The sequence below is a fragment of the Nycticebus coucang genome, chromosome 11 (assembly GCF_027406575.1).
Source record: "Nycticebus coucang isolate mNycCou1 chromosome 11, mNycCou1.pri, whole genome shotgun sequence".
In the NCBI taxonomy this organism is placed as follows: domain Eukaryota; kingdom Metazoa; phylum Chordata; class Mammalia; order Primates; family Lorisidae; genus Nycticebus; species Nycticebus coucang.
Window position 1 is genome coordinate 64,380,826 of NC_069790.1, and position 11,939 is coordinate 64,392,764.

At 37.5% G+C, this 11,939-nt stretch overlaps 1 protein-coding gene across 1 annotated transcript; it reads right to left on the bottom strand.

The window, feature by feature from the left end:
* Positions 1-10,483: 10,483 nt before the first annotated feature.
* On the bottom strand, positions 10,484-11,004 carry LOC128598760 (nucleophosmin-like). The gene has a single exon (XM_053609518.1). It carries the CDS (start codon positions 10,904-10,906, stop codon positions 10,499-10,501), a length of 408 nt encoding a protein of 135 aa, XP_053465493.1. The 5' UTR covers positions 10,907-11,004; the 3' UTR covers positions 10,484-10,498.
* Positions 11,005-11,939: the final 935 nt, after the last annotated feature.

Here is an 11,939-nt window from a genome sequence, read left to right on the forward strand (position 1 = left end):
TACCCAAAATTTTACCAGACTTATCAATATTTTACATTAAAGCGAATGGTTTAAACTGTCCTCTTAAGAGACACAGGTTGGCTGACTGGATACAAAAACATAGGCCACATATTTGCTGCATACAAGAGTCACATCTTACCTTAAATGGTAAATATAGACTCAGGGTGAAAAAAATGGTCATCCATATTTCAGGCAAATGGTAGCCAGAAAGAAGCAGGCATTGGAATTCTACTTGCAGACACAATAGGCTTTAAACCAACAAAAGTAAGGAAGTCACTTCATATTTATTAAGGGTAACACTCAATATGATGAGATTTCAATTATGAATATTTATGCCCTCAACCAGAATGCACTTCAATTTATAAGAGAAACTCTAACAGACATGAGCAACTTGATTTCCTCCAGCTCCATAATAGTTATAGATTTCAACACTCCTTTGGCAGTGTTGGATAGATCCTCCAGTAAGAAGCTGAGCAAAGAAATTTTAAATTTAAACCTAACCATCCAACATTTGGATTTAGCAGACATCTACAGAACATTTCATCCCAACAAAACTGAATACACATACTTCTCATCAGGCCACGGAACATACTCCAAAATCGATCACATCTTAGGTCACAAGTCTAACCTCAGTAAATTTAAAGGAATAGAAATTTATCCTTGCATCTTCTCAGACCACTGTGGAATAAAAATTGAAGTCAGTAACAACAGGAACCTGGATACTCATACAACATGGAAGTTAAATAACCTCAGGCTGAATGATAGCTGGGTCAGAGATGAGAGTAAGAAGGAAATTGCCAATTTTTTGGAACAAAACAACAATGAAGAAATGAATTATCAGAACCTATGGGATACCTCAAAGGCAGTCCTAAGAGGGAAATTTATAGCACTGCAAGCCTTCCTCATGAGAATGGAAAGAGAGGAAGTTAAAAACTGAATGGGACATCTCAAGCAACTGGAAAAGGAAGAACATTCCAACTCCAAACCCAATAGAAGAAAAGAAATAACCAAAATTAGAGCAGACTTAAATGAAATTGAAAACAAAGAATTATACAACAGATCAATAAATCAAAAAGTTGGTTTTTCAAAAAGGTCAACAAAATAGATAAACCTTTGGCTAACCTAAACAGGAAAAAAAGAGTAAAATCGCTAATTTCATCAATCAGAAATGACAAGGATGAAATAACAACAGATCCCTCAGAAATTAAAAAAATCCTTAATGAATATTACAAGAAACTTTATTCTCAGAAATATGAAAATCTGAAGGAAATTGACCAATACCTGGAAGCACGTCACCTTCCAAGACTTAGCCAGAATCAAGTGGAAATGTTGAACAGGCCCATATCAAGTTCTGAAATAGCATCAACCATACGAAATCTCCCTAAAAAGTAAAGCCCGGGACCAGATGGCTTCACATCAGCATTCTACAAAACCTTTAAAGATGAACTAGTACCTATATTACTCAACCTGTTCCAAAATGTAGAAAAAGAAGGAAGACTACCCAACCCATTCTATGAAGCAAACATCACCCTGATCCCCAAACCAGGAAAAGACCCAAGAAGGAAGGAAAATTATAGACCAATATCACTAATGAATATAGATGCAAAAATATTCAACAAGATCCTAACAAACAGAATCCAGCCACACATCAAAGAAATTATACATCTGACAATGTCAGTTTTATCCCAGGGTCTCAAGGCTGGTTTAATATCTGTAAATCTATAAGTACAATTCAGCATATAAAAATATTAAAAAAGAAAGACCATATGATTCTCTCAGTTGGTACAGAAAAAGCTTTTGATAAGATCCAGCATCGCTTCATGATCAGAATACTTAAGAAAATAGGTATAGAAGGGAAATTTCTTAAACTGGTAGAGGCCATCTACAGCAAACCCATGGCCAATATCATATTGAATGGAGTAAATTGAAATATTTCCATTCAGATCAGGAACCAGACAAGGTTGCCCATTGTCTCCACTGCTCTTTAACATTGTAATGGAAGTTTTAGCCATCGCAATTAGGGAAGAAAGGCAATGAAGGGTATCCATATAGGGTCAGAAGAGATCAAACTCTTCACAGATGATATGATTGTATATGTGGAAAACACCAGGGATTCTACTACAAAACTCTAAGAAGTGATCAAGGAATACAGCAGTGTCTCAGGTTAAAAAATCAACATTCATAAATCGGTAGCATTTATATATACCAACAATAGTCAAGCTGAAAAAACAGTTAAGGACTCTATTTCATTCACAGTAGTGCCAAAGAAGAAGAAATATTTGGGAGTTTATCTAACAAAGGATGTGAAAGATCTCTATAAAGAGAAGTATGAAACTCTAAGAAAAGAAATAGCTGAAAACATTAACAAGTGGAAAAACATACCATGCTCACGGCTGGGAAGAATCAACATTGTTAAAATGTCCATACTACCCAAAGGAATATACAATTTTAATGCAATCCCTATTAAAGCTCCTCTGTCATACTTTAAAGATATTGAAAAAATAATACTTCATTTTATATGGAGTCAGAAAAAACCTCGAATAGCCAAAACATTACTCAGAAATAAAAACAAAGCGGGAGGAATCATGCTACCAGACCTCAGACTATACTATAAATCCATAGTGATCAAAACAGCATGGTACTGGCACAAAAACAGAGAAGTAGATATCTGGAACAGAATAGAGAACCAAGAGATGAATTCAGCAACTTACCGTTATTTGATCTTTGACAAGCCAATTAAAAACATTCAGTGAGGGAAAAGACTCCCTATTTAACAAATGGTGCTGGGTGAACTGGCTGGCAACCTATAGAAGACTGAAACTGGACCCACACCTTTTAGTGTTAACTAAGATAGACTCTCACTGGATCAAAGATTTAAACTTAAGACATGAAACTATAAAAATATTAGAAGGGAGTGCAGGGAAAACGCTTGAAAAAATAGGTCTGGGCGAATATTTTATGAGGAGGACCCCCCAGGCAATTGAAGCAGCTTCAAAAATACACTACTTGGACCTGATCAAACTAAAATGCTTCTGCACAGCCAAGAACATAGTAAGTAAACCAAGCAAACAGCCCTCAGAATGGGAGAAGATATTTGCAGGTTATGTCTCTGACAAAGGTTTAATAACCAGAATCCATAGAGAACTCAAACGTATAAGCAAGAAAAGAACAAGTGATCCCATCACAGGCTGGCCAAGGGACTTGAAGAGAAACTTCTCTGAAGAAGACAGGTGCACGGCCTACAGACATATGAAAAATGCTCATCATCCTTAATCATCAGAGAAAAGCAAATCAAAACTACTTTGAGATATCATCTAACTCCAGTAAGATTAGCCCATATCACAAAATCCCAAGACCAGAGATGTTGGCGTGGATGTGGAGAAAAGGGAACACCTCTACACTGCTGGTGGGAATGCAAATTAATACATTCCTTTTGAAAAGATGTTTGGAGAACACTTAGAGATCTAAAAATAGATCTGCCATGCAATCCTATAATTCCTCTACTAGATGTACACCCAGAAGACCAAAAATCACATTATTAACAAAGGTATTTGTACCAAAATGTTTATTACAGCCCAATTCACAATTGCTAAGTCATGGAAAAAGCCCAAGTTCCCATTCATCCACGAATGGATTAATAAATTGTGGTATATGTACACCACGGATTATTATGCAGCCTTAAAGAAAGATGGAGACTTTACCTCTTTCGTGTTTACATGGATGGAGCTGGAACATATTTTTCTTAGTAAAGTATCTCAAGAATGGAAGAAAAAGTATCCAATGTACTCAGCCCTACTATGAAACTAATTTATGGCTTTCATATGAAAGCTATAACCCAGTTATAACCTAAGAACATGGGGAAGAGGGAAAGGAGGGACAGGGAGGGGGAAGGATGGTCAGAGGGAGGGTGATTTGTGGGATTACACCTGTGGTGCATCTTACAAGGGTACGTGTGAAACTTAGTAAATGTAGAATATAATTGTCCTAACACAATAACTAAGAAAATGCCAGGAAGTCTATGTTAACGAGTGTCATGAAAATGTGTCAAACTGTTTATAAAACCAGTGTATGGTGCCCCATGATCACATTAATGTACACAACTATGATTTAATGTTAAATAAATAAATAAATAAATAAATAAATAAATAAAATTAAAAAAAAACTACGAACAAAAAAGGGGGGGAGAGGGAGGGGAAGGAAGGGAGGGAGGGGGGAGGATGGGCAGAGGGAGGGTGATTGCAGGGATTACACCTACAGTGCATCTTACAAGGGTACATGTGAATTTAGTGAATGTAGAATATAAATGTCTTAACACAATAACTAAGAAAATGCCAGGAAGGCTATGTTAACCAGTGTAATAAAAATATGTGAAATGGTCTATAAAACCAGTGTATGGTGCCCCATGATCCCATTAATGTACGCAGCTATGATTTAATAAAAAAAAAACTGACAATAATAATAAAAAACAGCTGGGGGCAGTACCTGCGGCTCAAGGAGTAGGGCACCAGCCCCATATACCAGAGGTAGCAGGTTCAAACCAGACCCCAGCCAAACTTCAACCAAAATAAATAAATAAATAAAATAGCCGGGTGTTGTGGTGGGTGCCTGTAGTCCCAGCTACTCAGGAGTCTGAGGCAAGAGAATCACTTAAGCCCAAGAGTTTGAGACTGCTGTGAGCTGTAACACCAGAGCACTCTACCAAGGGTGACATCGTGAGACTCTGTCTCAAAAAAAAAAAAAAAAAGAATAGAACAGAAAGGAAATGCATTGCTGTGAAAGTGTGAGCCTGAAGAGCATTGTATTGATTAGAAAATAGACTCATCTGCAGAAACATAAACACAAACTGTAAGTGGATTAACAGAATGAAGTTTACTTCTCTCTCCTGTAACGATCACAGTCAGCCAAGGATAAGCACAGAGATGCCATGGTGTCAGTCCACCTGGCTGCTCTTCTACTCCTGTTACCTCTTCCTGTATAGTTCCAGACTACTGCTCAGCACCACTTCCACAGACCAGCCAGATGAACGAGGGGAAGGTTAAAAAGAGGGCAGGCCCATTTCTTTAAGGAAAAAAACTGATGTTGTACACTTCAGTTCTACTTATACCCCAGTCATATTGGCCAGAGTACAGTCATATAATTATACCTGGCTGCAAAGAAGGCTAGGAAATGTAATTGGTATCTTGCATTCAAATATTCAACTAATACTATAAAGAAGGGAAGAATACATATGAGGATCACTATAGTCACTGTCATGAGTAAGTTCAAGTATATTCAGCCTGACAAAATGCTATGTAAAAGAAAAGAAAGAATTGGCTTTGTTCCTAAAAGGAAGGGGAGAGAAAGTAGGAAAGGTGAGAAAGAAGCCAAAGAAATGGTGGAGGGCTATGATTCCCCCTGGAGCCTTTAACCCTTTTATAAATTTAGTCTAAATTCTTAGTATGAGAAGGGTTTTGATAACTAGTAAAAAAAATTCCATTCTTTAAGGTAAAAGAAAGTACTATACACCTGGATGTAAGCATTAGAGGAAGAAAGAGCCATGATTGCATGAATTCCTGAAAACCTGCAGAAGACTATGGAAATCTTTGAGTGTAACTGGAATTTGGAATTGGGTATTAGGAAAATCTTACTTTGATTTCATGACATAGGAGATAGGAGGCCCTAGCTGACATCTGAGTACTGCCAGTTTCTTTTAAAATCCAAAACATTTTTTTTTTTTTTTTTTTGTAGAGACAGAGTCTCACTTTATGGCCCTCGGTAGAGTGCCATGGCCTCACACAGCTCACAGCAACCTCCAACTCCTGGGCTTAAGCGATTCTCTTGCCTCAGCCTCCCAAGTAGCTGGGACTACAGGCGCCCGCCACAACGCCCGGCTATTTTTTGGTTGCAGTTTGGCCGGGGCCGGGTTTGAACCTGCCACCCTCGGTATATGGGGCCGGCGCCTTACCAACTGAGCCACAGGCGCCGCCCCTAAAATCCAAAACATTTTAAACAAACAAGTGTGCTAAAAGCAGGAAGTACAGATGAAAAAAGCATGGTTTCTTTGAAAATAATCAGTGTAGAGTTCCTAATCATGCTACTTATAGCAACCGTAAAGTTAGCAATTTGAGAGAGTTTTAGTTAGGCTTAACATAGTGTTAAATTTAGCTACTAGAAATAGACAAGAAGTATGAATCACTTTCCTACTTGAAACGCAGGCTAAATGTAACCATCACAGATTTTAAGAATGCCACCTAAATTTCTTCTCAGCCACACTGTGCGTACTGACACTGAGGCAGTAAACAGGATCAACTGGCCAGTTTCCAGTCTTTTCAACAGAGGCCAACTGGATTACAGTTTATGTTAGTGGAAACTATACAACAGATGGACAACTGTACATTTCTGACAGAATTTGGCATGCCTGATTACAAAATAATTCATTGTGGAATAGACCTCATTACCAATAGAAGCTCTCATGGAGAAAGTTTATTCAGAATCAAACATAAACTAAAAGTCCTCAGGAAACTCTAGGTGAGCTTCGATGTTTCATTTTTCACAGAAAGTGATCTTTCAGATATTAACCAAGCACAACACAGCCAGCCCTTTTAGAAAAAATTGCTTGTTAAACAGTTAGTCCAGTCCTTTCTACATAAGCTGTGGGAGAATAGAAATTGAAAATATCTGGTCTGCAATTAAATCCAGAACATCACTCTGTCCCATTTGAGTTACTGGTGAAAATGACAGTTTTCTGCCCAGATATTCAGGTAACGTCTATGTTTCTAATTACTGACATATAAAATTCATGTAGTTTCTATATTTCACCTTATTAGCAAAACAATAAATTTGAGAATATCTATTCAATGACAGCATCCTTTTCTGTACATACTATGGCTTGCAAGTGGTTGTGTTGGTTTTATTTAAAAGTAAGTTGAAAATAATATGCAATAATTTTTTCAGTTTCTAACATAGCATTTACAAAATCCTAGTATTTTTAATCCCTTCATCTCCCATTAGAAGGCTTAACATCTCCGAACTGTGTCACTGGAAAGGAATCCAGGCAAATGCTCCACTTCCAGCCCTTTCTAGGGCCCACAGGTATCTCTACAGACAGTCTTTGGGAAAGGGTGCCACACACCACAACCTCTCAATGGGAGGAGTGTCAAAGTCACACTATATGAAAAGCTTGTTGGATGGGAGATACTATTGTAGCCATCTCTGAAAAATATAATCTGCCATGTTGCAAGCCTTATCTACAGAGAAGTTCCAGATACAACTAGGCATTTGAATAGATTAGCAGAGTTATCAATTTAATTTAATAGTCATCAATATATAGAGAGAAATTGAAGCCACTGGAGTAGGTAACATCACTTAGGGAAAGAAGATAGAATAAGAAAGAGACAGGCCTGCAAGGTCACTGTGAAGAACTCTGAAATTTAACAACCAGGCCGGCAAAAAAAAATGTTTCAAGTGGTAGGAGGAATTTCAGAGTACTGTATTGCAAAATTAAGAAAATGTATTCAAAGAAGGAATAAGTGGGTGGCACCTGTAGCTAAGTGGGTAGGGCGCCAGCCACATGCACTGAGGTTGGCAGTTTCGAACCCAGCCTGGGCCTGCTGAACAACAATGAAAATTGCAATGAAAAAAAATAGCCAGGTATTGTGGTGGGTGCCTGTAGTCCCAGCTACTTGGGAGGCTGGGGCAAGAGAATCGCGTAAGCCCAAGAGTTTGAGGTTGTTGTGCGTTGTGATGCCACAGCACTCTACTGAGGGTAAATGTAGTGAGACTCTGTAAAAAAACAACAACAACAAAAAAAAAAAAAAAAGAAAAACAAGAAGAAGAAGGAAGAAGTGGTCATTTCAGTAGTAAAGGCTGCTGACAAGTAAAATGATCATAGATAATCATTCATTGGATTTAGCAATGATCTTCAGTAGCATGTTGGGCACAGAAACCAGACTATAGTACTTGAAAAGGGAGTAAGCATAGTTCTGGAGGGACATGAGACTGGATATACAAAAGAAAGGCTTAGCATTGATTAAGAAAAGAGGCATCTATAGGACTGGAGAGAAGGAATTTAGGATGAGCACATAGGTGTGGAGGCAGTCTATTGAGGGAGTTCATGCCTAGAAGTAAAGGTCATTTGTTGGGAGCAAAGTAAAAGGAATAGCTGTCAGCATCTGAGGACAATTCATAAAACTTGTTACAGAATAAAAAATGTATATCTTCCTTGCAAACTATAGTATAGATCCATTATTTTTAAGATTTCATTGAATCAAATTTGTTTAAACAATAAAAAGAAATGGAATCAACCATTTTTCTTTCCATTTAACATTTATTAAAAGACTTAAAAATATCAGATTCTAACACCAGGTGAATATGGGAATGATAGGAAAACTGTGCTCACTTGTTGCATCCTGACATATGTTCTAAATCATCTACTCTAGGAAATTTAATTTTTAAATTCTTCATTTATTACTTTGGGTCTAGAGTGCTGGTTAATGCCTATAATCCTAGAACTTTGGAGGCCAAAACAGGTGTATTGCTTGAACTAAGGAGTTCAAGACCAGCCTGAGCAAGAGTGAGACCTTGTCTCTACTAAAAAATAGAAAAATTGGAGGAGGAGCAAGATGGCCGACTGGAGCCAGCTTTTGACAGAAGCTCCCATCTAGAAGGAAGGATTATGACCAGAAAGTACCCAACAATGCTGAAGACTGGGAGCTGAGCGGAGAGAGAAGAGTGATAACTGCAATCACCTCTGTGGAGGCAAGCTGTGACTCCAAGAAAACAAATTTCAGGTATAAAACTCATCGCAAAGGAAAAGTATCCACCCACTCCCGCAAGAGTACTGTCTTTTTTTTTTTTTTTTTCCTTAGCTCACTATGGATTTTCTACAGGTGAGCGGTGAACTGAGGACCTCTTGTCTCACCCCACGGGAGAGAGTTGCAGGAAGTGGGGACTACTTATCCAGAGGGACACTGCTGTGACCCTGAATACTCTATTTTTTCTTACTAGAAATAATAACTGACTTTCTTTTTTCTTTTTTTTATTAACATTAAATCATAGCTGTGTACATTAATGTGATCATAAAACTTGTTACAGAATAAAAAATATATATCTTCCTTGCAAACTATAGTATATGATCCATTATTTTTAAGATTTCATTGAATCAAATTTGTTTAAACAATAAAAATGGTGATACACTGGTTTTATAAACAGTTAGACACATTTTCATGACACTGGTTAACATAGACTTCCTGGCATTTTCTTAGTTATTGTGTTAAGACAATTATATTCTACATTTACTAAGTTTCACATGTACCCTTGTAAGATGCACCGCAGGTGTAATCCCACAAATCACCCTCCCTCTGACCATCCTTCCCCCTCCCTCTCCCTCCTTTCCCCCTTTAATAGGGAGTGCATTAAAATTGTATATTGCTTTGGGTAGCATAGACATTTTAACAATGTTGATTCTTCCCAGCCATGAGCATGGTATGTTTTTCCATTTGTTAATATTTTCAGCTATTTCTTTTCTTAGAGTTTCATAGTTCTCTTTATAGAGATCTTTCACGTCCTTTGTTAGATAAACCCCAAATATTTCATCTTCTTGGCAATACTGTGAATGAAATAGAGTCCTTAACTGTTTTTTCAGCTTGACTATTGTTGGTATATGTAAAGGCTAACGATTTATGGATGTTGATTTTGTAACCTGAGATGCTGCTGTATTCCTTGATCACTTCTTAGAGTTTTGTAGTAGAATCCCTGGTGTTTTCCAGATATACAATCATATCATCTGCAAAGAGTGAAAGTTTGATCTCTTCTGACCCTATATGGATACCCTTGATTGCATTTTCTTTCCTAATTGCGATGGCTAAAACTTCCATACAATGTTAAAGAGCAGTGGAGACAATGGGCAACCTTGTCTGGTTCCTGATCTGAGTGGAAATGATTTCAATTTAACTCCATTCAATACGATATTGGCTGTGGGTTTGCTGTAGATGGCCTCTATCAGTTTAAGAAATGTCCCTTCTCTACCAATTTTCTTAAGTGTTCTGATCATGAAGGGATGCTGGATATTATCAAAAGCTTTTTCTGCATCTATTGAGAGAATCATATGGTCTTTGTTTTTTAATTTGTTTATGTGCTGAATTATATTTATCAATTTACATATATTGAACCAGCCTTGAGAACCTGGGATAAAACTGATTTGGTCATGATTTATAACTTGTTTGATGTGTTGCTGGATTCTGTTTGTTAGGATCTTGTTGAATGTTTTTGCATCTATATTCATTAGTGATATTGGTCTATAATTTTCTTTTCTTGTTGGGTCTTTTCCTGGTTTGGGGATCAGGGTGATGTTTGCTTCATAGAACATGTTGGGTAGTCTTCCTTCCTTTTCTATATTTTGGAACAGGTTGAGTAATATGGGTACTAGTTCCTATTTAAAGGTTTGGTAAAATTCTGACGTGAAGCATCAACCATACGAAATCTCCCTAAAAAGAAAAGCCCAGGACCAGATGGCTTCACGTCAGAATTTCACATCCTCCTCCTCTTCATCTTCTGACTCTGCATCTTCTTCCACAGCTACTAAGTGCTGCCCACTAATATGCACAGGCCCTGAACCACACTTCAACCGTAAGACCACCAGTGGTGTTATTTCAAAGCCCCCAAGAGAAACCGTTGGCTGTACAGACATTTTCAAAGTTGCCAGTATTACTTTAATTGGACTGCCTTCATAATTCATTGCCTCTGCTTCAACAATGTGCAACTCATCCTTTGCACCAGCCCCTAAACTGACTGTTCTTAAAGATAACTGGTGCTCATTTTCATCATTACCCACCTTAAAGTGATAATCTTTGCCAGCCTTTAGTTCACAACTGAAAAGATAGTTCTGAGGCTTCAAGGGGCTCATGTCCATGTCCATCGAATCTTCCATGAGGTGGTGGCACGCACTTAGGTGGGGGAGAAGGCGGATGGAGATAAACGAGTACTGCTCCAAGGAACAGCTGCGTAGGACGGAATCACTCCAGGGAGCAAGGAATAATTTCTATTCCTTTAAATTACTGAGGTCAGACTTGTGACCTAAGATGTGATCGGTTTTGGAGTATGTTCTGTAGGCTGATGAGAAGTATGTGTATTCAGTTTTGTTGGGATGAAATGTTCTGTAGATGTCTGCTAAATCCAAATGTTGGATGGTTAGGTTTAAATTTAAAATTTCTTTGCTCAGCTTCTTACTGGAGGATCTATCCAACACTGCCAAAGGAGTGTTGGAATCTCTAAATATTATGGAGCTGGAGGAAATCAAGTTGCTAATGTCTGTTAGAATTTCTGTTATAAATTGTGGTGCATTTTGGTTGGGTGCATTAATATTAATAATTGAAATCGCATCATATTGAGTATTACCCTTAACAAATATGAAGTGACCATTCTTATCCTTCCTTACTTTTGTTGGTTTAAAGCCTATTGTGTCTGCAAAAAATTGCAACACCTGCTTTTTTCTGATTACCATTTGCCTGAAATATGGATGACCATCCTTTCACCCTGAGTCTATCTTTTAAGGTAAGATGTGATTCTTGTATACAGCAAACATCTGGCTTGAGTTTTTGTATCCAGTCAACCAACCTGTGTCTCTTTAGAGGACAGTTTAAGCCATTCACATTAACAGATAATATAGATAAGTCCAGTAAAATTTTAGGTATTGAGTTTTTCAAAAGTCCAGTGGACATTTTTAATCCTTTTGTCACTGTGAAAGTTGGAGTTTGATCAAAAGTTTTTGAGTGAGTTTACTTTTGTGGTAGAGGATTGGTCTGGTCATTATGGAGAATAGGTCTGAGAATATCTGAAGAGCTGGTTTGGTTATGGCAAATTTCTTCAATATGTGAATGTCATTAAATTATTTAATTTTTCCATCATAAATGAAACTCTGTGTAGCTGAATATAGGATCCAGGTTTGAAAGTTGTTTTGTTTT

What these genes read in the sequence shown, in the direction of transcription:
- LOC128598760 (XM_053609518.1), bottom strand. Translation starts at nt 10,906, where the DNA reads ATGGAAGATTCGATGGACATGGACATGAGCCCCTTGAAGCCTCAGAAC.